Here is a 27,909-nt window from a genome sequence, read left to right on the forward strand (position 1 = left end):
AGCATCATCTCATTTCATTTTTTTTTTTTTCTGTTTATATCCATCAAAAGAGATAAAGAGGGAGTAATACACAGCATACAGCCAGAGCCATCAGCACTATGAGTGTGTAGTTGCATCTCAGTCTGATGATTTGTGAGCAGAATGCTGATCAGCTCATTCTTTGATTTCTGCTTCTCTTTTCCCTAATCATCACTGAAGTGAGACGTCTTGAACTTCTCAGCAATACCACAAGCAGCCCACTCGAGGAACGCTCTTGACTTCTCATTGTCCATTTCAATTCCCACGTATCGCTCATGCAGCTGGAAGGTAGTGTGATTGTTGCAGAGCAGAACCTGGGCAAACACTAGGCTCCTTGATAGACCCAAACATCCATGTATAGCTGAGCTGGAACAATGAGCTGGCTTTTTCAAGTGTCCATTGACATCAGACAGCGATGGGGCGCAGATCCTTACTGAGCCGCCACTCACAGAACTCCTGATTTGGCAAAGCCTGGGATTCCCAAAGTGGTGTGCACAAATATTTGCACACACTGTGGAATCCACTCCTGCCTCGGCACTCGAGAATGTCTGATTTCACACTGCAGACATTCAGGCCGGTCCTCTCCTCCACCTTTCCTCCCTCTCTCAGCAGAAATGGTGTGAGTGCTGCTGTAAGCAGTGTTTATTGGTAGTGCTGAAATTAAAAAAGCAAGGGATAGAGAAAACAGATGAGGGAAGAGATTTGAGGAGGAATTACAACATCTACAAATAATGATGTATTATTTTGCACAATTGGGTCCCATAGAGGACAGTAACTTCATCAGCAGCACATTGTCAGTGTACACAGTTGAGGTCTTAAAGGTGTGTGACCATTTGAGCTTTGGGGGTTTGGTGATTTGTGGTTTACTCAATGCCTGAGATTGAATTGACTAAAACATAGAATAAAGGGTGGGGGGTGCATTCATGTATATCACTATCATAAATGCAAATGCAGATCTCTATTTAAAAAAAAAAAAGTATAACTTTGAGAGAGTTTGACCATCTGTGTGTGCACGGTGGAGGTCTGGGCACTTCTTCATGCACACACAGGCGGCACATCAATCTGAGGGAAGATGGTAAACAGAGGTCAGAGTAATAGTGAACTGAAGTTTATGTCCATATGGAGATGTTGAAGATGTTCACACAATTTTGGAAGGGCAAAGCTGTCTTTAATACTTTGTGTCCAAGGTCGTCAGTTTTAGAACCTGAGATGTGAGACGATATAGGAAGATGGCATGAAGCCATGTTACTGGTCATTTGTAAACAGCTACATTCCAGGAGGATTTATCCCAGATGGGTACTTAGAACAAGTTTTGTTGCCCCGTTAAGACGGTCTCATCTCTGGTGATTTAACTGCCTCTTGGGGTCCCTGATCTCATGGTATGTTGTTTGTTTACTCACCAGAGGGCCTTCATTTCCTGAGTGTCTGCCTCTGGGTTTCAGTGGGTTCGCCATTTTTATTTACCTAGTAAATGCACAGGAGATTTTAAGTTAATCTTGTTTGTATTTTTGACCCATCAATTTTAGATTGGATTTGAAGCAATTCGTCACAGTTAATTATTTAGCGTGTTTATTGTAAAGAGACAAACAGTTCATGAGAAATACGTCGGTGCGTCGCCCCAGTCCTCATGATCATCCGTTTGCTCAGCAGATTCCAAATATTTGTTACATTATTAGCTGCTTTAGGAAATTGTGAAGGTAACTCATTGGTCTCCGGAATGTCTTTTAAGGTAACTTGGCTGACATCCCACCTCCACCTAATGTGCTACCTGTCCCGTGACCTTTAATTTTTTCTACTCAGGAAACAGGCTGGTATTCTTATTTATGAGGAGGTCAAGAGCCACTGTGGATCATTGGGTTTAGTATTTAAGTTTTTTTCCAGCCCCACATACTTTCCATTCTGCATTTGTCATTATGTTAGTAAGGACTTCAAGACCCTGACAGCTGAAAACATATCACAGACAAAAACTGAGCCGTCAAGATGACCATTTTCCAAATATACCCTTCACCTGCACTGTCTTCGAAGCAGTTAGATCTGCAAAAGCTCTGTAAAAACTCATTTAGCTCTGTAAAAACTCATTTAGCTCTGTAAAAACTCATTTAGCTCTGTAAAAACTCATTTAGAGAATCGTCTGATTATCAGTCAGTAGGAATTGGATTAGAAGCCCGGAGCTGAACAGCACCCAACATCAGCTGTTCTTGTGAGCGTCTGGGGAAGGAGTTATGGATGCCCTTAGGCTTTTAAAAATATTTTCAGAGAATCTCTAAGGAAAAGATTGTTGAGGGCAACATCACAAGTTCTTCTCTGGACAATCATCAAGTAGTATCAAATGCATCCAGTGTTTTGTGTGCTTTAATTGATCTGTCTCTGTACCTGAAAGAGAGATGTGGCCAAAACTTTATTTTACGCTAGGTTTCCAACTTCAACACAGATCCCCAACGTGCTCAACATAATCTCGCTCGATACTAAGTAGCCATTTAATGTCCCTTTCTCCTTCTGATCGAGAGTTGTTGCCAGTGACCTTTCACCTCATTGTCACTCAGGGATCGTAACCCCTTTGCCACCCTGAATGGGTGAACACGGGGCCACTGGCTGAGTGTTGTCACCCTCTGTGCTCAGGCCAACCTCCACTTTAGCTCCTTACAGCTGGTATAATACAAGCACTGGAGCGCATAGCATTAGCATGTTGGCTAAGTGACACTTTGACAACTTAATGTCTTTTGTGTGTGTGTGTGTGGTTGAGGTCAGGGTCAGTGAACTTAATGTCTGCCCAACATTTCTTGGGCTAAACAGTGTAACAGGTCACAAACTTTCCCTCTGAACAAATTCTCTGTTCATTCGCTGGCTATTAAATAAAGCAGAAAGTCCGTAATGATATGAACAAGACATTCTGAAAATGATTTGAAAATGAGGGTTTGTTTGAGTGACATTAGACCTTTCTTTTTTCTTGTTTCTGTCCCATGCACAAACAGCTTTCTGTTGAAACATAATGAGTGGTAAACATGTTGGGTCCTTTATTCTCTTGGCCTGTCTTTCTGCAGTGTCAACATAGCTGTCATCTTAACCACCTGAGTGGCTCTTAACAGTATACTTGCACTGGAATGTGAGCTAGAAAAGCCCGGCTGTCTGAAGCTTCGTGAGCATGACCGTTTTGAGGATGGAGTTCAAAACCTCGACCTGAGGCTGAATAGAGGCCGAACTCAGTAACCCAGAAGCCTCTTCTGGCTTCATTGCCTTTAAGCCAGCAGCACTTAATGTGAGGAAGCTTGTCTTGATTTTATGGTTCTTAAAGGCCCTAGACATTTTTTTGTAGTTTGATCTCTCTGTGGCCATATCATCTCAACACAAGTATAATGAGACCTCTGTTGTCCTCTGAGAAAACAGGGACCATTGTTTGTAGAAATTACAGTTGTGTGTGTGACCTGCACTGGTATCATGTGATGTACCTTTGAGTGAAATGCAAAACATTATCAATTAACATGGAATGACTGTTTTTTCATCATTGTCATTGAGAGAATTACCAATTACTTCAATAAAGATACCATGAGTTAGTTTCCAGTCCATATTTTGGGAAGACTGGAATTTATACCAGCATGAACCAAGTACCCTTAGTTTCTTCTCCAAAGGCCATTTTTAGCCATGCTAGTGGTGTGGCTCATACGTTGGTTGGTTGGTTGGTTGGTGCGTTGGTTGATTGATTGGTTGCTTGTCTTCTTTAGCCTGGTTTGTAATACCCCCAATAACAATTTCCTGAATTGCAATTAAGGTCCGAATAGACATCAATGATCCGCTAAATTTTTCTAGCACAACCATGAGTGTTTTTTAATGTTCCCTTATGTGCAGATATCTATGCTTCCCAAAAGATGAGTTCTAATGATTTGGGTAATGCTTGTCTCACCATATGGATCGATTGATAAGAAATTGTGTTGCGTCATTCAAGGATCCCTGCTGATGTATCTTAATTCGTTTTGGTGACAACATTTTGAACCAGCTTAAGCCTAAAGCTATCACAGCTACTACCGGTACACTTTCATTCCCTGGCCTACTCCTTTTCATCACACCTTCTACTATATAATTATATTTGATTCGCATTCATCTACCATGTGGATTTGGCCGATTAAACCTTTAATGACATCGTCATTCAGAATCTTGTCCTGCCTTTCTGCCCTTGTCTCTCCTGCATTGCAGTTTTATGTTTCCTGTCCACTCCCATTCCATCAGTCTTGGAAAGAGAGGGGTCAGCGATGAGAGCCACAGCTCAATCTGTTGGGCATATGGAGGTCCTGTCACTGTGGCCAACCTCCAGCTGGAGAGTATTAGTCCCTCTCCCTCCTCAGGAGCTTAGCTATTATCCCACTGGGGCCGATGAGGAGCAGTGGGATGAGGGAGGGAGGGGGACACAGGTCTGTGTGAAGCTCCTGTTCATCACCCAAAACAGCCACCCCACCCCTACCCCCATCCACAAAGGCCATCAGTGTTGTCCATTAGCCCCTAAAGTAAATAAACCAGCTATGTCTCAGTGTCGGAGACAGTCAGTCGCTAAAGCAGGACTCAGGGCATCAGGGCTAATCACATAAAGTGTTTAAGTGACCAGAGAAAATGTACCACCACAGAAAACTGAAGCCACTGCCAAAGATGCCACTTTCTCAGCTAAACATACAAACAGACTCCCTTCTGCTTATTTGTATTTGGCTTAATACGTCAAATTCCTTAGATTCTTATTCACTGGATATGGGTCAGCTATGCTCAAAGACAAACATTTAGATTTTTCTAACTCAACTAAGGCTCTTCATAGTAATAATGAAAAACCTTTCTTGTTGGTCAGCGCTTACAAAAAGCTACTTTAATACGTAGGTTTGCACGGGAGTGCATGAGTCTCATGTCCATCTCCAGTTTAGTAGGTCAGGGTTGTCACATGAGGAATGAGTTAATATTTACGGCCTGATGTCTGCCTTCCTGCTGGGATTTGTCAGACTAGAAGTGAAGGGCAGAAAATTACCAACACGCAAAGCAAAAAGCCCTTTAATCTCTAGGATGAATCAGAATATAAGTAATCACATGTTTTAAGTCATTGTAAATAGATTATTGGTTTAGTATCAAAACAGTAGAAACCTTTCAATCACTATATCAGGTTTATAAAAGTAACATATTAAGCAATGATGAAAATTTTATATTTTGAAATTTATATCAGGCACTGATCTCTTTTCTATTTCAGTTCTGGAATAGGATTTGTCATGGTGCGTCTGACATTCATCCCATCTCTCTTTTATCAGCGGCTGTGCTCTCTCTCCTCTTATCTGCTAAGAAATAGCACAAGATCTCAGACGCCGTATGAAGTTGGGAGCTGGTAGAAATCACTCTGAAACTCAAACCTGCTCCTTGCTCTTCTGCCGAAGGAGCCTCTGGATCAGCGATAATCTCCCCGGATGAACCTGGTTTGTGTTTGTCATGACAGCCCAGATGTCTGCACGGTTTGTCACATGGCTTGCGAGGGGTCAAGGTTCAAAGGAGGTCATGGGTCAGGACAGGGAAGACTAAAGCGTGAACTTCCTGCATTACTCACTAGCTGCTTCTGCAGACAGAGGGATAGAATGGACATGTGTGACATTGGAATTTGGTCTTCATAGGTCCAGGAGTCCGTGACAGAAGTCAAAAACAGGAAAGAACGTACAAAAGGGAAAGAGAATTGTGCACTTTATATTGTCAAGCTTGTTATTGGACACCTCCGTATGGTGATGCACATGCAGGACACCGGCACAGGATAATAACATACATCTCACACAAACAGAATAAAACAGGCATCTGTCGCACCCACCCACTTATTTCACCCTGATGTCATATATCTTCATTCTCCCTGCACATTGAACATTTATCCATCCCCACCTTGTTCCTCATTCATGCACCCATCACCCTGCAGGGCTCGTCATCTCGATGCAACTTAAATCTAGCACCCGAGGGCCCATCAGTCACTGCTGCTGAAAGGTTGCTGGCATACGTTTGACACCCATGCCTGCTCCTCCGACTCTATGCCAACTCCGTCCAAATCCACAGCAGTTCATCATTATGTCAGTTAAAAACAACAGAACATACATTCTCATGGGTTCATGTCGTTACATTTGAGTTCAAGAATAATTATTTTAAACCAGTCATCTATTAAACCCGCGCAACAGCCTACTGGGTTAGGTTGGGTTAGGTAAGGCGACTTTATTTGTACCCCTAGGTAAAACAAATCCTGTCTGACGAATGCACCATTTCCACACTTATTTACTTTATATGAACCTATTTATTTAGACTTGAGACTATTCTAAAATGCGTATCGTCTGCTTTTGAGTTTTTTTATTTGTGTGGGTACCCAGATGGGAGCAATCAAAGCAGAAGAGCAAGTCATTGACAAAACAGTCTCACCATTGGCCATTTAGTTACTGTTCTGAAGCCTTTGGAAGTATCATGATCTGTATCAGTGGACAGATTTGTAGATGTTTAATTTATTCTCCATGTTGGCTTTATATAGGGGATGGTGCTTTAACCTTTGCCAAAGTAAAGCCTGATTGAATTTAAGGGGACTGTTGGGCCTCGGTGAAGGTATGTGCTCTACTGGGTGCTAATCCAGTTTTTAAATGTTTATTCAAGGGATCGGGATTGGGTTAGTGGGATTTTCCTCTTTACATTTGCTAACTAAGGTTAGTATTTGAGTGATGAAAGTAAGGAATGGTGCCTTGGTGGTTTTGTGGCCTTCAAACTCAAATCGTTCAAATAAGACGTTAAAGTGTTTGAATTGTAGTCAACGAACCAGTGTGTTTAGTGTAGAAAGTCAGGGAGCGTGAAGCGCAGATTAATTCTAAACTATAATTATTAAACCTCACTTTCTAGGCAATGCAGCACAGTTCAAAATGTTGCTGTGTTTCTTATTTCACAGCCAGCTGGTTGGCATCATTAGCCACTTTCCAAGTATTCATGTTGGTTTCCCAATCAGACCTCCGCCTCATGTAATTCTTAGAAAAATGTGGTCTCACACACACACCCACACACACATAAACCCACACCCACACACACACACACACACACACACACACGCACACACATTTGTATGTGTTGAAACGCCCTTCGGTGTTGGATCCTGTAAAAATAAATAATATCAACTTCTTTCGTTCACTTTAAATAAATAACGACTGAGCTGTAAATGTTGTTGAGACTTTTAGAAGTGAGATTAATGTCAACCAGAAGAAAAAACACTTTAGTTTTTACAACTTTGTAAAGTTTGAATAGATGTTTCCACTTCTTTCTTCAAATTGTACTATTACTATTACTGGGCAACCTGTTTACTCTTCCCTCTATATCCTCAAATACAACTTAGGTTGTCAGGGTTCTTTTCCTCACGCACGCTCTGTCCTTTCTAAAAATCTCTTACATTGCCCCCTGGTTCTGTGATTCCTCTTCCATCCTTCCCGCTGCCTCAAGCGAAACCTTCACTAAGCTACTTTCCCTCAAGCATGTCTTGTCTAATAAGAAAAATATGAGCTCTAATTTGGAGTGGTGTGAATGTAAGTGCTCTTTTTAAGTGCCCATTTATCTTGTTACAGACAAGATATGAGTGAATTTCCTCGAAATCCAGAGCTTCCTTTGTAAAGAAAATCCACATACTTTCACCTTCTCACTGAATTTCAGCAGCAAGAGAAGGAATTCTATATTATAATTTTTAGCTCTTAATTTACTTTGCATTCAGCATGGCTGTTAAGGTGAAAATCTGCTAGAGAATTATACAATCTGTGTTCTGTAAGTCTACAACCAGTTCCTTTTTTTGCACACGCGTGCTTGCTGTGTGTAGGTGTACAGATGTGTGTATGAGCTAACTCACACACTGTTTGCTTTAGCATTTGCACATTAGTGTTGGCCAGTGATTCTCCACTCCATTGTCTAAGAGCCAAGGTTAAGCAGGAGCCACATATGGTTGTGCTTTACAGAGAAACATTGATTTAACTCCTTAAAGATGTTACTGATGCTCAAAGCAAAAGATTTACAGCCAACTCATTAAGAACCGTGCAAACTCTGGACGCCAATGTACCAATGTCCCCGTGTTTTTATATTTTTGGTATAGTTTTTCATTAAAGGCAAAGTTTCATGGCGCACTGGCCAACCATGCTCCATATCGGAACACAGTAAACAATATTTTGTCTTTAACATCATTCCCATATTGAGATGAACTCCAAAAGATCCACCACGATATATGAACACTTGATCTTGATCTCATTCATCTACAGGTTTGTTGTGGGTATCGCAGGTTTACATTCAAGACACTAGTTCATGTGCACAGAAACATTTAGCAAGAATAATGTACATTGGAGATGATTTACATTGAAGAGAGATGCACAAATCCAATAAAAACTAGGTCTTTTCTTATTATTTTGCGGCTGGAGCTACAAGTGTATGCTTAAACCTACTTAGTGTCACTGATATTGAAACTTGCCCTTGTTATTCAGTTAAGTCACATTCATTTAAAACATGGGAAGCTGTGCAGTCTACATGTTAGTGGACACGCAGACAAAACTACACTCAAGACTCTTAAGAACCCATTAACCCGGCACACAGCAAACGTCCAGTGGTTCTCTTGCTTTAGAGTTTGCTTTTGTACTCGTGCACAGACTAAAAAGACCATCACTGCTGCGTGGCTTGGATGAGTGAAACTTCAATGATAAGCAGGTGATCCAACATGAAGAACCACAGCATCATGGATGAAAAGTATATGGCGGTACAGCAGCGACTCATTGTTTGTTTAAGTGTGTGTGTGTGTGTGTGTCAGGCTCCTGTCTCTATTGTGATCGTGGTCAGTCCATCAAAGCCCGGAGAGGGTGTCGGCGAGGCATTCGGCCCTCTGTCTGCTTCACACTTCCTTTGTTTGTGTGTGTGTTTGTGTGTGTGCTGGTCCAGGCCTCTGTCTCCCTGCATTTCCTCCTCGCCATTGTGTGTGTGGAGGCACATACTCTCTCTTTCTCTCTCTCTCTCTCTCTCTCTCTCTGTCTCTCTCTCTCTCTCTCTCTCTCTCTCTCTCTCTCTCTCTCCCTCTCTCCCTCTCTCCCTCTCTCTCTCTCTCTCTCTCTCTCTCTCTCTCTCTCTCTCTCTCTCTCTCACTCTCTCATTATTTTTTTTCTTTATAATCAGTGTCTCATTGGGCTGATCCCCAAGACCATGGATGAGCTATTTGTAGAGATTCCTGTTATGAAAAGATTAAGTCCCAACTCTCACTCACCCACTTGCTTTTGCTTACACACACACACACACACGCACACACACACACACTCACACAGCAGTTAAAGTCGTTATCTCAGACTGCATCAGTGGAGAGGACACAAGTTTATCACGGGAGTCTTTAGATCCAAGTTTTGACAATTAGATGCAGAATAAAAGTTGCTATCCCTCTAAACCCTGCCTCTAATTGAAATATAAGCACATGCACTAAGGAAAGTAGTAAACAGTGAAAAGTATGTAATAAATACATAAATGTTCTTCTCCTCCTTGTTTTTTATTACCTGCCAGTGGTGCCAACTATGTCAACCATAAAAAAAATCAGAGTCTAGGCATTTGCGAACATTTACACACAACCACACCTAACATGTTCATCTGTTTTATAGGACGGCTACTTTGACCTTTGCAGACTCATAATTTGGTTATCTCCTTTGTCTCAAGTCTTTGTTGACATTGCCTTGGGTGTCTGTGTGTGTGTGGTGGACTGACACGTCCGTCCGCTGACCCTCACCTGGCCCCGCTGCTTGGGGTTAGGAATGGTTGGCGAAGGGAGCGTAAACCCCAAGGCGAACCCAGAGGAGGTCTATCCATTGCAGGGGGGGGGGGGGGGGGAATCTTTCATCTTCATCCTCCTACTTCTCTCTTTCCTGTCCTTCTTTTGTCTTTTCTTCAATGTCTTCTCTTCATTTCATCTGTGTCTTCATAAAGTTATAAATTCTTTTAATTATTTCTCTTTCTCACTTTCTCCATTTCTCTCCTCTGGTCCCTCGTTCTGTGTTTGGGGGTCAGAGGTGACACTGTAAAGTTTACAACCTACAACAGTAGCTTCACCCAACAAACCCAGCAGCAACACCTTAACAAGGCCTGTTTTATTAACATAAAATGTTTGTGGTTGGTTTTGCTTTTACACCTAGACTTTTGCTTAAAAAAAAACAAAAGATTTGATCATCTAGAACAGCTTGAGACATGAGTAAAACTGACTATATGATTCATGCGATTATCCACTAAATCTTCCCCTTCCAACATTTTCCTTATGTTTAATACCAGTTCTAATCCCTCGTGTCTGTCTATGGTAACACTGATGCCTCTCTGCATTCCCTCTCTTTTGTCCAAAGCCCTTATTATATGCGTGTATTTAATCCGTATGCGTATCACAAGCCAAACAAGCGCCTGACTCTTGATAAGATTTGATGAATGAAAATTGTAGAGGCACACTCATTTGCCAATAAGCAACTGGCAGCAGTGGCATTATTTTGTTCTCAACTCCACAAAACAACTTAAGAGCGTGACACCCCACCTTGTCCCTGCGGAGGGTGGTTGACCCATCTCTGGCGAGGGTAGGTTGGGTTTTTGGGTAAAAACCTCTGGGTGGTCGGATATTATGGCTCAGCGATTTGGTCTTGTTTGGTAATCTCTCTTCATCTCTCCTTGTCTTTGCTTTTTATTCTCCCTGTGTCCTCCATATTTTTCGTTGTCAGTGTCCCTCCAGATGTGAAGTATGTGTGAAAATAAGAGGCTTGGGGAAATCAAATCACTTTACTTAAAATATGAAACATACAAAATTGTAAATCATTTCTTTTACAACTAAAGAAATATGCCAAGCTGTATGTCTATGCATTTATTTTCTTAACGCTATACACACAAGTATATAGTGGCATTAGTTAAGTTTGGGTCGGACGCCGGAGATGTTTACCTTACCCATTAAACAATTAGTCATATATGTTGCACCAATAACAAAAATGAATACATGGTTTGGGTTTTGTTAGGCCATATGTTTAAGTACTGCCACATAAATTACAGATACAGAACACAGATGGAAATCCTGTGTCTTTAAATCTCTTTTCTTGACCTCTTAAACATGGCATCAGAATCAAACTATATTTGTTATCAATGGTCAGATAATTGGGTTAACTAGTGAAGAATCTGACACAGCAGAATTGCATGCAAAAAGTTGGATATGATTAGTGGCTCCTCTTATGAACGCCTGCTCTGTAAAGACTCGTGATGCTGCGCTCTTTGAAAGTTGGCAGCGTGCAGCATCGCTTCTGGGTGAATCACATGTGACTCCTCTGTCAGCTGGGGCGGGTGCACCACAGCCAAAAGCCAGACGGCACATCAGCCAGGGTTTTCTGCATCATCCTCTCCCCCACTCCACCACTTCAAGCTTTGGGTTGCATGTGTTTTCCCTGCCACGTGGTGACTTCTCTCTTTCCCTGTTAGCACCCGTGTGTTTCCATGGCATTAACACAGAGTCAACTCATGCCAGATACTGACGGTCACTGAGAAGGAAAAACTGTTGATGAAACATTTCCTAGAAGAGGAAAGGGGGCGATGGAACGGACAACTATATTAGGAGTTTTGACCATTAAGCCTTTAGTTTAATGAGATTTTAAATCATGTATATCCAAAACCACAGCTTGGATTTTAAGAAAAAGCTTTAAAAAGAAGAAAATACAAATTCATAGCCTTCAGGCAGGTTTCTCCTTTTGTTATTGTAATCGCCGCCTAAAATCCTTACATTGATACTTTTTTCTAGATGTTTAAAATGGTTATCAAAGTGTATTTCCAACAAATTGATTGTCATCATGACTTACTAGAACCTGCCTGTCTGCCTGCCCCCCCGAAAATGAGTTGTTATTGCAGAGTCGACCTGAGCATCAGGACCATGAGGCAAAGCCAAAGCCAGAGGCATTACCATACCTGCAGCAGCTCTCTATTCAACGGGCCACTTGCGCTTTTCAGACTTAATCTGGGGTCACAAAGGAGCGTCTCTCAGTTGTCTCCACTGTTTTCTAATGTTATGCAAACACGGCCCCAAGATCCGAGTCGATCGCAGCCTATTATACGGGAGGTGGTTGAGGCTCAAGACGAGGCAGGGGGTGAAAATGAATAAAGGGGGGGATCCCCGGGAGCCCCCCCTTTATTAAAAATAACCTTCGATTTTATGTCGGTGAAATTCGTTATAAATACACAAACACACGGACAATGAAAATGGATACAAATGATGAGGAAACAAGACATCTACGAGAAGAACAGGAGGCACCAGACCACCATTTAATTACAGCAGCTTTGTGTCATGATCAACACAGGCAAGTTATGATTCGGTCATTATCCGTCTTGGAGTCGTTAAAAACTTGTCCTGCACATTATTGACTTCTGAGGTCTGCCCTGAGCGGACCTAGGTGTCTCCAGCTCCTTATCAGGGGGGAGTGGAGGTGAAGCAGCGCTGGGGCTGGAGGGGTGGAGTCACAGCAGAGCTTCCCATTCCTAAAGCCTGAATCACACAACTCTCCATTCACATTCCTACTGCCGCGGAGCGCTTCATTCAGTGGCGCACCGAGCTGGAGTCAGTCGGAAGTCCCGGAATCCTGTTTTATTGCAAATCACCTTATAACCATGGATTTACTGTCTCGTGCAACAATCAGACGACACGTGCAGCCGACTGTACAGTTTTGAGTTTTTCTTTTTGCTCTGGATTTATCATGCGCGCTTCGTCCCCACCAGCGGAGTAGAGCTGACTGGACAGTCGGAGGCTGCCGGGGCGAAGCCAAGAGCCGAGGCTGGTCGCACCCGAGACATTGAAAATGATATTAACACGTAAGTCCTATACCAAAATATCAATACCACCAGAAATTAAATCAATGATAATGAGTAGTGGCTGCTGATGGGACGCTGATTCCCTGCGTAAAATCTAGCCAAATCGTGACCATACAATCAAGCGGTTTCCTGTTTGTCCAGGAAAACATAGCTTACTCCTAGAGATAATTTGTACTTTAACGTGTGCTTATTCTTAGTTACTTTACATGTTCAAGAGTCTGGAGGTTTGCTTGAATTGTACCCTCGAGTAAAACATTCTTTAAATCGTCTCTATCGCACAACGCTGGGGGCTGTCAGATAAGAAATCTCCCCCTCTTTACGCAGATCTCCGCGTCTCCAAATGTCCCCAGCCTTCATCCAAATTTACTGATACTCCTGTTTAAATATTGATTGTCTATTACACTAGTTACAAACCTCCCTATGTATAAAGTTTTCCTGATTTTAAGACAATTCTTTGCGTAGAGAAAATCCGTTTACGCACAGACTCAGGAAAGTCTTGTAGCGGACCTCAATTCCCCTCGAAGGTTTCAACAGGATTAAATGAAACTTTGGTTGTTGTGTGGAAACTGGGTCGTGAACCGTAATGTCCTGCCTAAATCGTATTTAGTGTCTTTTAAGATTAACAAGAGGTATTGTACCAGTCTGTGACCCTTTTCAGACCATTTCAGTGACCCTGGTTGTTTTAACTGTCTGAGCCTTTTGCTTGACTTCCGACCTTTTGCCAACAGGGAATATGTTAGGGGATGTGTGCTGTGGCTGTATAAAAGTCAATTTTCTGTCCTGTACTGGTAGACTTAAGTTGATTTGTGGCCGTTGGCTCTTTGTCGTAACTGTTTCAACTGTTTAAACCAACACATGGTTCCTTATCAGCTGCCTGAGGTCTGACACAGATAGGAGCTGCAGTGGGGTTCAGTTGAACCATATAACCATTAACAACAGGCTCAAAGACACTCAGATGTCCAGCCACCATGCTTTAAGGTCAATTATGCTATTTTAGAGATATCACACTGTGGCCATACTTCAACCAAGTCTCATACAGGGGTTAGCTAGACTTCTCTCTATATCTTTCAGTCCAGGATAGATATAGGTGATTTGTAGAGCTGGGGCAGAGGTGAACAAACAAGATTGATTCATCTGCTTTTTTTGTGAGGCAGGAAGTGAGCTGCTGCCTTATCTGAAAGGTTTACATCCAGCTGGCACACAGTTTCTTCATGTCCTGTGAGGAGAAACATATGTTAATTTTCACATGTACCATCCCTGTGTTGAAGGTACCGAGCTGTGCTGGGATCTGCTGTAGAAAAGATAACTATCAAGAGGGGGGGAGGTTCCTAGCAGGTATGCCGTTGTCTGTCCATGGAAAGCTTATCAGGGGCTTTGAATGGGCCTGGTCACCTGATCCTCAGCCAGAGACTTCTTTGGGAGAATAAATATGACATCAGGGAGCAGAGGGGACTCTGGGGTTAGCTCTGCGATGATCCATCTGGGCCAGCTGTGTGGTTGCCTGCATATGTGTCCGTGCATGCGTGCCTGCACCGGCTGGTGGTAGATAGCTGGAAAGGGTCATGGTTGTAACCTCATTATGTGTGTGTGTGTGTCAAGGGGGCATAGCTTGAGGCCAGCCAGATGGTGATATTCCTGGCAGCGTCTCAGTTAGCCAACAGCCAGGCCCTCTCAGCGAACAGCCAGCTGTCTCAGCCGTGAAATCACAAAATATGATACCCATCAGGAAAAAAAATCTGTTATCGTCTGTCTGTGCATTCCAGTAGAGTACGAGAGGGGTTCTACATTGGACACATTCAAAAAACCTGTTATCTCCAGTTGTTATCGATGCTTTCACACAGACACAAGCTGTTAAAGACATTGTGATCATTCGGGAAATTGTTTCCCAAAGTATTAGATCATGAACCAATTGTTAACCATGTTCTTCAAGTTGGGCAACTCAAACACTTTCCGAGGTGAAGGACAAACATCGGCAGCATGCAGACTCCTCGCGATGCTTGTTGTAGATTACAATTGAGCCGCGGAGTCTGGCCTGGTTTATCACATCACCTGTCTAGACCCACTTTGCAGCTCCTTCAGAATGACCCACTCAGACCTGGAGTTGATAAGAATCCTCTGCCTGCCTTTTCGGTGGTTTTGCAGTCGGCACTCTTGGGACCCAGCGACGATCGGGTAATTCCAGATAAGCCACCTCAATTCACAACAGTTGTTAGTCAAGCATTCTTCTTAATCTGCCTACTTCAAAAACCCAGCTCCAGTGATAACTGTATTCAGACTCTTGACCTCCAGTTTGCCATGTAGGGAGCAAAGCCTTTGAGGTGGGTTGCAGCGTCCTTTGTTTGCTATAGCTGCTGACAAACTCCCGGTGGAGCTGAGCATTCAGACTCAGCCAACCCAGACCCCACTGCCTCCTGCGATGGAGGGAAACTCTGGCAGGCAATTGTGAGAATTTCCTGTCACAGGAAAGGAGAGAAGAGAAGGGGCGAGCAGTTGAAATAAGCAGAGAGATCAGAGGAGGCGAGGGTGAGGGCAGGAGAAGGGAAAGCAAAGAACAGCCATCATGGGTAATTTTAGAAGTCAAAAACTGCCCTCCAGTTGGTGAAGCCTAACCCTGATTGGTGACTCACCAGTTCATCTTCGGACAAAGGTTAGGAGAGAAGCCACTCGTGATCCATATGAAATTATTTATTAGCATCAGTTTGGCTCTTATTAGTCATGTTGTCTACATAGTTGCTCTCATCTTTCGTTCCCTCTGAGTGTGTCTCAATTTGTTGACTTTTCTCATTCATACCAACCAGAGCTAATACACAACTTTTTCACTCCAACCGTGGATTCCTCTGCACTTATGTCCATGTAAAAGTAATACATTCAGATTGAATAGTGCTTCTGAGTTTCACCCTTATTCCGCCTGATGGACATGTTTCAGACATCCTGTGTGGCTCCCAAAGCAGGACCAGGAGCTATGGTCTGGTCTGATTCACTTAATGATCTACCAACCTGTTTGTTTGTCTATCTGGATGTCTCCTAGCCAGAAACTAGTGATGACCAAGTAGGAAAAAGGTTTGGTGGATTTCCTGACAGAAGGTCACCATTTGCAGTTAGGTAATGGTGACTATAGCGTATGGTTTTCCTTTCACTGGGGTTGAAATGACAGAAAAGCTGACTTGAGTTTAGACTGTATTTATTTCAGACTACCTACATATATCTGAAATTATTGTAATAATGATCATATTGCTTCTACGTGAAATCTAAACATGAAGAGTAATGTGTTGTTCTAGAAATTATCCTGCACATAAGGGAATATGTGATCAAATGCAGTATAATTAGTTTGCTGAGACATTTAGAATTAACAGGGCTGTAGTTGACCTTGAAGTCATGTTGTTATCTGTTGTACTTCAGAGAACCCGCCACATGTAGACGGTTATCAAGGTGTTCGACTTCCCTTTTCTGCTCGAGGGTAACTGTTAGAAAAAAGAAAAGTCATATTTAAGTGATAAGTGTTTGCTGTAAGTCATCGGTGTGGTGTGGCTTCGAGGACCTTTGGTAAGTACACACAATCACAAGAGCCAATGTTTGTCCTGGCTGCCTCCCCCGCCTATTATCTGGCCAGGAACAAACGAAGGCAGGGCCTTACAGCCGGGTGGTCGGCAGCCACCGCTCGGCTCTCTTCCTGCGAGGGAAGCAGGAAGAGGAAGTGAGGTAGTTCCCTGGCGAGGGCTGAGGAATGAGGGTGGACAGTAGGGAGGAGAAAAAAATTCAACACACTCATGAATCTCAAGTTATCAAAGTAAACAAAAAGAAACGAAGGATTGGGCAGAGTATTGTTGAAGGACATTTTTATGACTGGAATGCCTGGGATATACTGTTTTAGATTCCAGATGTATATGTGTTGTGTCTCTGTTATTGGGTTGTTTGTACGTCTTGCCCCTGTCCACTTCCTACAGCCAAACAAAAGATCGAAATTTTTTCTAGCTTCCCCTCTGTGAATTAACAGAGACACAATAGTGTGCAGTGACAAACATCATTCAGTCTGATTCACCTTTGCGTTGAATTATTTTGTCATCATTTGATTCCCTTGGCACAGTGTCCACTTTATATCACTTTAAAGTAGATTTGACCCCTGGGGTGTGTCACTGGATATCTTCCCCCTAAATGCACTTATTGGATCGCCTTGCCCTTTTTTTCGTGATTGTGTTGGGGGTGGAAAGCTAACCATGTGTTTGTATGTCTACTATGCATTTCAATAGCTTTACTGTCTTCTGAATGGTTTGTCTTTAAACATGAGGTTGGTTGCAAGCACACACAGACTTGCTTGTGCACACACACAAGCAAACACAAGAATCACACAGCGATTGCTTACACGAAGGTTGTTTTAATAAGCCCTATGTTTCTACTTTCCCCTGGGTGCCCTCCAGAAATACAAGGCTCAATACACAGACTTGGTGTCGGAGACGGGCCAGTTCTTATCCATGTGTAAAAATAGAACCAACTTTTGTGTTAAAACATACACGTTAATGTGTTATTTTACACTTGGGTTGATGCTGCTGTCGCTAGGCCTTAGCTAGGCCTTAGCCCCCTGCAGTAGCAGAGGGGAGACCCTTGCTTGGTTGTGTCACACCTTGTTGTTAGTAGGTTTGTCTGCCGTCTAGGTTTGTTGTCAGTATGTAAATGCTCATATACAGTGTTGAGCCCACAACCTTTTCTGCAGTCGTCTTTCCTGACCTGTCTGGCATTACTTTATCTTCTTCCCATATGAAGTCAATTTCACGTTTGTAATGTCAGATTTATTTATAACCCGTTTATCTCTGTATTACTTCCACATGGACAAAAATACTATAAAGCCTTCAGCTGTCCAGTTAAGTCGAGCTCTGTTTTTCTTTTATGCTCGTGTTCTTGAGCTTCAGCTTAAATACAAAGAAGCAATTCATTGATGTAATTCAGCCTTGAAATGAGTTGGAACTGCAAAACTGGGCCTTCGAGTATATAAGGAACTACTCTGCTTCACTTTACTGGTGGTTACCATATGCTCCATCACACACTATAGCACCAAATATAGCACCTTTATTAAAAGTGTAAGAGTCACAATGTCTGATTGCAAGGATTGTATTATTTGAAACTTTTACTGTCTTATCTGAACTAAGGCCTTCACAAACCTCTCGGCTTGTATTTTGCAGACAGTCTACATGTTGTCACTACCATCCATGGTTTACCACTGTCCTTTCCTGCCTTTGTTCCACTGGTTTTGTTTACAAGTTTTCTCAAGCCTGTGCAACATTTGTCCTTGGTGTCATTCTGTTAAAGAAGACATTGTAAAGTCAGCGCCCCCAGGCCTGGAGACATGCTTCTGTCTGTCTTCTGTCGTCAGACTGCTGGCTCAAGGGGTGATGGAGCAATAGAGGACGCTGGGGTGTGGGTGACCATTTGGCATATGTCATCTAAAGGGCTTTCACAGATAATTGGGAGACATCCGCACAGCTCCTCTGACACACAGCGGACCCCAACATGCAGGCGAAGTACTTAGCATAACAAGTCAAAATGTCACACCTTGTGTTTAAAGAGGGACATAGAAGAGTTTGTTGTGTTGGAGGAGCGTTGTGAACATGTTCGACTGTGGCAAAAGCACTCGTGGACAAAAAGTCTGAGATGACCTTCCCATGAAACACATCCCTGCCTTCTAACACTAACAGAAGGTAATAACATTGGATTAGCTTGTCATCTTAATTGGCTTAATGAAGAATATAGGCTGGTTGATAACACTAAACCATAAAATAGCCTACATAGCTAAAAGAAAATAAATTTAATAAATGTTAGAGGAAAAGACAAATACAAACAAATATGTTTACAATAAGTTGAATAGTAACACATTCATTCTTATAGGAACTGTTGTGTCATATGGTAAAAAGCTGACATTTTCTGCTGAAGAGCTCTGTGTGAACAACGAAAACCTCTGCCGTACCTCGATAAAGAGCTTAAGTGGCACACACACGGTCGTGTGAGGGGGTTAACACATTTGCACGAATGATGGTTTGAGCTCAAGCTTTAGAAGCATGTGAGAGGAGAGTGACCAAGTGTGAGATAGCTAAAAGGGTCAAAGGGTTTGCATTTGATAAGCTGCTCGCAGAGTTTTGGAGAACAACCTAAAATGATGTCTCTTTAAAAGGTGAGAAGAGGCCTTTGCATCAGAGTATGTCATTAATCTTACTTAGGTTTGGTTAATGTGTGTATAGTTGGGATTTTTTTTCTGTAGGCTTCTATGTGTGTGTAGTAAACATTTACTTTATTGTATGTCTGAAGGGTTGAAGTGTTTCCCACAGCTTCTAAACACCTTTGTTATGCTCCACTTTGTCTCATCCGCAGAGATCGAAGCCAAAGAGGCCTGTACCTGGCTCAGGGCCGCAGGGTTCCCACAGTACGCCCAGCTTTACGAAGGTAAGACCCACTATTAAGGACCAGAGCTCATTCGCTATGGGAAAACCAGTTAGATGGAGATTCATGTCATAATCAGACAGATTTTCCAGCTTACAGGCTGTGACTTCAGGTTACTATCTTGCCGCACCAACTTTCGCAATTAAAAAAAATCTTAATTGTGAATCCACACCCCTTTGGTATTCAACAGCTGATAATGTTAAGCTAAAAAAACACTGTCTCCTTTGTCAGGCACACAAAGTTTTTAATTTACACTTGTGCCCGTGCATGCACACACATCACATACATTCCAGAGGAGTAATTGGTGTATTATTTCTCAGCACTGTCGTTTTACTCTACTCTGAACTAAAGCCGAGGCAAAACTAAGCATACATTGATATATTCCAAACATTAACGATAATGTAACTTATTTAGTAACTCTATTGGGACCAAAGGTCTATACTAGCTTGTTAAAACAAACATAAATCAAGTTACAAATGGTGGAGAAAGAACACTCTGCCCGACCTTTGAGTTTTAAATACTCACTCCCCAGAAAACATCTAGCATTCTTTACACTCCATATAGATACTTAGGCATACCATGAGCATACCAGCTGCCCTTACATAACTACAGGACGATGACAGCAGGACTAAGCTACCATTGTCAACAGGTCATTGATTGTTGCCACTTAACTGTGAAAGGTTTCCTATTCGAACAGGAAGTCCATTGTGTCTCTGCACAGGTGATGAGGCTGTTTTTCATACAGCAACACAAAAGTGCAAACCACGATCAATCACTGTGCAGATTTTAGAGCATCTTGCGGCCGTCTCCTATCGAGAAGGAACTTGTGCCATTGCAGGACACATTTTTCCTTCCCTTGTATCCGTGGGATAATCTCTATTGTCTCTGCTGTCAACGTGATTGCCCCACTAAAGATAAGCAGACTGATAAGCCTCAATCAGTACAGTAGAGTAATGTTGCTGGTCTCCCCTGAGCAGCATTTCGTTATCATCAAAGTCCCCCCGAGGATTTAAATGAAGAAGAATCCTGTTTTGGGTTGGGCCGTCACATTCCTGACAATATTGTAGTATCTGTCCATCCATCTCTCCACCAGAATATGGCTCTTAACAGGATAAGCGACACTTCAGTAATAATGCGACCCAGTCAATAAGTGATCCTGTTAATGAGGTGGACTAGAGAGAAAGAAGGAGAAGTAGAAAAGGAAGTGGGACCGCTGAACGGTGGTGGAGCACCTATTGTCATTCTTCAATCAATCCCCTGTTCTTTCCCTGTGTGCTCCACATCCCCCCTGCCTGCCAGCTCTGAAAGCTGCAGCTGTGTTTGTTTGGTCGGCTAAGATGCTACTTCCTCTTTTAGCTTTTCATCGCGGCTGTATGGAAGAGGGCAATAGGTGGGACGGAAGGTCCTGGTGGGCGTACGAGTGGGTGGGTGGGTGTTTTTTGAGGCTATAGGGGTTGTATCTTAAGTTCTATCTGAGCACCCTGGCTGCCGACACTAGTCTGACTCTCTCTCTCTCTCTCTCTCTCTCTTCTTCTCAGATGCCCTGTTCCCCATTGACATCTTCTCTGTCACGAAAGACCATGACTTCCTCGATCGGGATGCGATTGAGGCTCTCTGCAGGTGAGACCCACCAAACCCTTTCACAATTAACTTTCTCTTTCTCATGCACCCTCATTCTTATTCTTCCTCCTCCTTCCTTTCTTCACTATCTCGTTTTCCTCCAAATGAAGTCATGAGGGCCCGACTTCAAAAGGACACATACTTTTGAGAAGTTGGCGATGAGATAAAAGAATGACACGATAAGAACCCTGGAGCCATGCGCTGTATCTGTTCCTTTTCTGTGACCATACCGACTCTCTTTATTTTGTTCTGTCTCTGTGGCTGATAGGGTTTACTTCAGTCATTACGGTATCTCGTATCATCCCTGCAAGCGCAATATCTCAGTTCTACTTTGCGCCGCGAGATCTTACAGTCACGCAATGCTCAACTTTAACAACAACTATGGAGTAAATGGTTTCAGAGCTTTATTTGTGTGATGTTTTAGGAAAAAGAGTTTAAGGGCAAGAAAAGTAAAGTAACACTGGAGAGGAGTGGATTTGCATTGTAGTTGGTGCTTTCATCATAATAATTAGCATGTGAGGAGGATGTTAATGGCGTCTTAATGGAGTTGGCTCCATCATCAAATTCCAACTCTCAGTAATAAACCACAGCAGGTGTCCCTCCATACATCTGGAAGCTATCATCTCAGTGTCTCCTCTCTTGGCAGCCTCTCACCCCCTCCCCTTTTCCCCAACACTCCCATCGGCTACTATCCCTTCATCTCTCCATTGTTACATGATCTGCTCTAACAGCTCTCCAGAGGGTGGACCCCACCACCACCCTCGCTCCCCTTCTCCAGGTGGCTGGGGGGATAAGCTTTCTGCCCCCCTCCCAAAGCTTTCGTCGCCACTCCGGCAGATTTAATTCTCCGTGCTCTCTCTCCTTTTCCGCGTCCCTCTCATTCTCTTCCCGCTCATGTGAGGATTATCCTTCAGCAGCTCATTAGCCAGCCTGGCTGCACTCAAACTCCCCCTCTGTCTCTCTCCCCTCGTTCTCTTTCTCAACTTGTTTCATCCTTTATTCGATTCCACATCCTCTTGTCGATGAGAGGTTTGTTTTTCAAGGAAAAACAGGGAGCTCGATTATTTTAAAGCCTGTTTTAAATGTTGCTGCTTTTATATGTGTTTGCACAGGAGGCTGAACACCCTCAACAAGTGTGCTCTGATGAGACTGGAGATATCGCCCCAACGAAAACGAGTAAGTGCACATGCATACACATGACCTCCACTCCTTCCTGAAAAAGCCCCTTTTTGCACGTCTCCTATACCACAATTGCTTTTCCTCACCTCAACTGTCAGTTCACACTTGGCCCCAGGGCAAACCTGTGTTTTCTCTCATCTAGTTTAATGAGAAGGCACCTGTTGGGTTTATTTCTATATCAAGTGGGCTGTGCGGAGCCTAGAGGGAAGGAGGATAGCTTTAATGTCTAAATGAAGGGCTTGCATTCTATAGGACCTCCCCCTACTCGAGGCATGCTCCCCTTCTTTCTCAAATACTTCCTCATACTTGTGGCTCACCATAAAGGGAATTAGTGAGCTGCGTTTTTAGCACTTTTGCAGAATGAACCACCTTATATCTATGATCAGGTTCGTCATGGTTTGTGAGTGTGTGCAGTTGACTCCCCCAAAAATAACACTTTTAGATTTCTCTCATAAGGAAACCAGCTGTTTATCATCTTGAAAAACAGTTCATACTTGGAAATTCCAGTTTTACACATGTTTCGAGTAAACTGAAACATACACTCCTGTGTCAGTGACCAATTTGGGTTTTTCAGTGGCCGGCATTTAAAGAGAAGACGCCCCAAAGGCCAATGTATAATACAGATATTATGTTGTATTTATTTTTACATCTGATTAAAAAAAAAATTGCTAACACATAATAGTAGAAAAAACTGTGAATATTTTATTTCGGTTAGATAGATCTGCACTCTATGCCAGATATTGGCCCATTAATCGATCAACTGAATAATCTGTCACTTTGTGCAAAAAATGCTCCTTTTCTCACAAAGTAACCTTAATTGTCTAATTGGCCGAAGCGCTACATAGTCACATCCTTGTTCCGTGTGTGGTGGTATTCATTAGGAGGACCCTCTCTGTGTCACCTTTCATTTCAGGAGTCAACAGAGAAGAGTAGAGAAGTCAAAGAGATTTTTTGCCACTATCACCCCTCCCCTTCACCCTTAGACAGCTCAGGAATGCATTGATCTCCTCGTGTCTTAACATTCCCTCTCTCTCAGATCTTAATTTCCCTGTCTGTCATTCTTTCGGTTCTATCTGTCTTATTGTGATTATAAATAGTTTTCATTCTGTAGACTCACTGTGACGTTCAAAACATTGCAGTGAATGCTAAATGGTGGTTTGATGGTTTGAGGATAAGATAAGTTGATAAAGGTCAGTCGTCTCAATGAGCAACAAAACAGCGCAGTATCGTTATCTCACATTCCAACTTGCATAACTGGAGTAAAGAGCCACACTGGTGTCCAAAATGTCAGCTAAATACAATTGGCCTCATTAAACCGTTGCCTTCAACAAAGCCCTGTGTGTAGCAGGGTTAGATCACACTGTTTGCTTCTTTGTGAAATTACATCATTTTCCACCACACAACATATAAATATTGATGCATTTGAGCAGTGGAAATGGAACTTTGGCACACAAAGAGTGGAACTCAGATTTGGTGGATTTTATTATATTTTCAATTGGAATTCTTCGCTCAAAGTGCTAATTTCCTGTCCCCTGATGGTTGCTCAAGAGCCTCTCTCAATTCAGTTTGTAAGTTTAGTGAGTAGTAGGTTGAGATTTAGAAAGGTGGAGAGAAGGGGGTGGTTAAAATGTGGCCTGTGGTCGGGTTTTATGGGCTGTAGTTCTCCAGTGGGATCAGTAACTGTGAGGACGCCTCTTCAGGAGGCTAACAGCCCAGTGTGTGTGTTCCTGTACTTATATCTTTGTGAGGACCGTTTTAAGACCCTGCAGAGTGAGGACATTTTTGGAATGTGAGGACGTTTTGACCGGTCCTCCCATTTTGGCTGTTTGAGGGTTAAAACTTGGTGTTAGTATAAGGGTTAGAATTAGATTTAGGTAAGGGTTAGGTATTTAGTTTGGATGGTTGAGGTTAGGGTTATGGGATAGTGAATTAATTAGGTCAATGAGTGTCCTCACTAAGATTAAAGTACAAACATGTGTGTTTGTGTGTGGATCTGAGACAGAGGTTGGATATTACTCTCATGGATTTACTGTAGCTCTCTATCAGTGACAATGCATCACACTCAATTTGTGGATATAAACATACAAACATACAAACAGAGATAGGGTTTAAAGACTGTTGCAGGCTGGTGGTGGGGTGGTGTGACCCCAGTCTGTCCGGCTGCATTGAGAGCAATGGGGGCATAATGGAATTTCCTGAACACCCTCCAGGGCCTGAGACAGATTAACCAAACTGGGGGAGGTGTACATTTTGGGAAGGTGCATGTGTGCTATGTGTGACGCGGTAGTGGCTACTTTTCTCTTTAGTTTTTTGTGTTGTCTCTGTAGTCAGGAAGTGACTGAGACGTGTTTACGAACTGGCCACGATCAAGTCGTATGCTTAACCCCAGTTTAAAATCATGTCATGCAAAACAAAAGTCCATGTGCAACGGTTCCTTATGTGGGGCCGGCATTTGACAACCCTTTCCGTATCAACATATTCAGTTATTTTACAATTAAAACTATTCCATAACTCCAGAAAGTTTCCTGGATCAAGGTGAGGAATGTGGAAAAATAAATGGAAAACATAGCAGTGCATAATATTCTCCTTTCCCTCCCGTCCCCTTCTTTTTTCCTCTACTTTTTGCTATTTCTTTTCTCCGTCCTCTTTCTCCCCTCCTTTTCCCTTTTCCAGAGTGAGGACTCTGATGAGGATGAGCCGTGTGCCATCAGTGGACGCTGGACCTTCCAGAGGGACAGCAAGCGCTGGTCCCGCATGGAGGAGCTGGAGGTTTTTTCCTCACTGTCCACAGATGCCACAGAGGCACCATCATTCCCTATGGCCCAGGAATCCCAGAAGGGCAAGCTCGCCCTACGTGAAGGCAACAGTTCGGAGAGTGTGCTGACCGACCTCAGTGAGCAGCCTGAAGTGGGTTCAATCCACAGTTGCGGGAGTGGAGGAAGAGGAGAAGAGAAAGGCCAGGGCCCCACCTTGGTGAATGAGGCTCTACCTGCTGGTGCCACTCGTGCCAGCTCTGTAGCCAGCATGTGCTCTTCCTCAGGCACAGGCGGGTCAGGATGCGCCAATGAAGACTCTTTGTCTGATGGGTTGCCCCCATCGCCCCTGGAGACGCTGGGAAATTTCACGTTTGATATGAAAACTGCGATGGGAGGACTCGGAGGGAGTCTCGACAGAGGAGGAGGAAGTGACAAAAGCACACGCTCACGAGCTAAGAGCTTCCTAAAGAGGATGGAGAGTCTACGCCTGCGCAGCGGCACCTCGTCCAAGAGGAAGAAGAAGACGAGCACCGGTGGAGGGAAGATTGAGATCAGTGGCCCTGTCATCAAAGAGGGTCTAGATGATGACAAGTTGAGGAGGCTCAACTGTGTGGACATCTCCAGTATCAACCTCAACCAGAACCTCAATCACCACCGCAGTTCCACTCAGACGATGACACTTAACCGGAATCGCTCTGTCTCCTACTCCACTCAGACCAGCAACGGAAGCACTGGGAGTACAGGCAGCAGCCAATCAGAAGCCAGCAGTGGCAGTGCAGTGAGCACGCCAAGCCCTGTGACTCGCGCTCGCAGCCACAGCACAGCAGCCGGCTCCACTAAGAGAGGAGGGATGTATTTGGAGGGGTTTGATCCTTTCAGCATTCACCAACCAGCTTCAGATCGCCAGCCGACACCCCCATCCAAATCTACCACACCCATCCCATGCCAAGCTAGCACTGGGATGACAGTTGACGAGCAGAACCGCAGGAACAACTGCAGTGTTCGCGGAAATATCAGACAAGTGGAGGAAGAGGAGGAGGAGGAGGAGGAGGAGGAAGAGGGCATGATCTTCTTCTTCTTACCAGAAGGTCACAAGCCTGGTACATTCCCTAAAGCCTTGCAAGATGGGAGTTCACGCAATAACAATGGGAATGATAATGGAAACTCTGTGGTTCTAAGGGGACGGCAAAGTAGGCGCCATCATCGTGGCTCTTTGGGCTCTGTCGACAGCCGGCTCAGTTTTTACGACAACGTTCCCAACACTGAGAGAGAGGAGGAGGAGGGAGAGGAGGAAGAAGGGGATGAACAGAAACTGGTGGAGGCGCTACAACATGCCAGCGGCCTGCAGCGCTTTGACGCCTGGTCAGAGGCTGTGGCCGGGGAAGAGGAGGAAGAGGAGGAAGATGAAGAGGAGGAAGGAGACTCAGACTCAGCACTAGACTCTGCCTCCCCATGCCCGTCTTCTCCTTTGCAAAACCGACTGGAAGAGACGGAGAATGGAAGCGACCAAGACAGCACAGGAAACCCGCTGGGTGATGGAGAGGAAGGGTTGAGAGAAAGAAGAGATTCTGGTGTTGGAGCATCTCTAACTCGAAGCAGCAGGTCAGTGAAGAAAATGGTTTAATTTATTACTCTCTGCAACTTTTGCCTGGGGGATTACACCGTTTTAATCGCAATTAGCTTTGCAAAAATAATACTCAATTTGTGTCATAGGAACTATTTATTTTGTAGAAATGTCCAATAAAAACTTTTGTATCTAGCTCTGTTATTTAGATTAACTGATACTTTACGAGAGTCACCCAGACAGCTGCTCTCCGTCTGTCTGTTAAAGTTCCTGCCAAACTTCACCTTAGTGCACTAAAAGCTCAACAAAACAATAGAAATACCAACAAGAGGCGTTTTCCATACAAGTGACAGCAAAGGATAAACAGGGGGACACGCTGAGATGTCTTTCCTTACGTAATGTTGCTGAAATACTTTGGAATGCCGCTTCGTCTCCACGGGAACTGTCTCTGTTCCTTCAGGAATCCACAGACCGAATTACATTCACGGGGGGGTGTGGGTTTTCAGTCTTTTAGACAATCTCTTGATTGATGTGTACATAAATCCCTCTAATCCCTAAACTGATCTCTTGGCACATACAACTACAAATACTTTGTCTGGCCATGTGTTATTCTCTGAATTTTATGTGTACAGTTAAGCTGATGATGCAGATCCCAGGAGATACACTGCTCTTCTTCGATCAACATTCCTCTTCTTCAAGTCTCAATTTGTGCGATCTCCTTTTCTTTCTTCGATCTCCAGGCCTCAGAAACTCCGCTGGCCGAGCTTCCAGAACTCCCATCGGCCCAGTTTGGCCTCAGCCCAGCTCCAGATTACCTGCCAGTCTGTGTTACAGATGAACCTGCTCCAGAAGCTCTCCCTGCTGCAGCTCACTGCTCTGCTGGAGAAACATACCCCGACAAACAAACACGGCTTCAGCTGGTGAGTGGAAAGGAGGAAAATGGAAGGCTTATATAAGGGAAATAAACACCACACACACTGATTTTCAAGATTGTTTTTAATGTATGTACATTTGCACTTAGGCAATTGTTCCTCATAAGTGATGGCCTTGATGCCCTTGAATTTATCCATTCAGTAAGCCAATTACTACCCCTCCATACCACCGCTCTCCCAATCCCTTCCATCTGCAGGTTGTTGTATAGTGTGGTGAAGGCTGTCCACAGAGGTTGGGTTTCACATTCTTTTCCCAGCCCCGTAATTGCTGGGAAGGGACGTAGATTGTCTTTTTCTCAACGGGGCAATAATGGCAGTTCACACGCATTGCGTTACAAGAGCTGGAGGCTGTAAAGATCTGCTCTCGGCTATTATCACTTCACCAATATCGTCTCTCTACCACTTATTTAGTATTAGTCTCACCTCATATTTATATGATGCTCGTCATTATGGAAAAAACAACACTATCCTTCTTTACTGTATCTGTTTTAGAGATTTTGTATTTGCTCCGGACATTTCTACTTTAGCTTTTTATCTGGATTCCTCTATTTATAATTCAAATACTGGCTGAAATTCC

The 27,909-nt window shown here is 43.5% G+C and overlaps 1 protein-coding gene across 3 annotated transcripts in view; it reads left to right on the forward strand.

Annotated features, from left to right (window-relative positions):
• dlc1 (DLC1 Rho GTPase activating protein) overlaps positions 1-27,909 on the forward strand; it is a 76,496-nt gene that overhangs the window by 39,346 nt on the left and 9,241 nt on the right. For 2 of the 3 annotated variants that reach the window (XM_053418271.1, XM_053418272.1), the window contains 5 exons: positions 19,213-19,284; positions 20,820-20,901; positions 22,014-22,077; positions 24,754-26,438; positions 27,141-27,320. In XM_053418271.1, the coding sequence (XP_053274246.1) occupies positions 19,213-19,284; positions 20,820-20,901; positions 22,014-22,077; positions 24,754-26,438; positions 27,141-27,320 (2,083 nt within the window). Of the gene's footprint in view, positions 1-12,549; positions 12,856-19,212; positions 19,285-20,819; positions 20,902-22,013; positions 22,078-24,753; positions 26,439-27,140; positions 27,321-27,909 lie in introns of those variants that run through there. The other variant, XM_053418273.1, reaches the window with a different exon arrangement.

This window comes from Pleuronectes platessa, chromosome 3, assembly GCF_947347685.1.
Source record: "Pleuronectes platessa chromosome 3, fPlePla1.1, whole genome shotgun sequence".
In the NCBI taxonomy this organism is placed as follows: Eukaryota; Metazoa; Chordata; class Actinopteri; order Pleuronectiformes; family Pleuronectidae; genus Pleuronectes; species Pleuronectes platessa.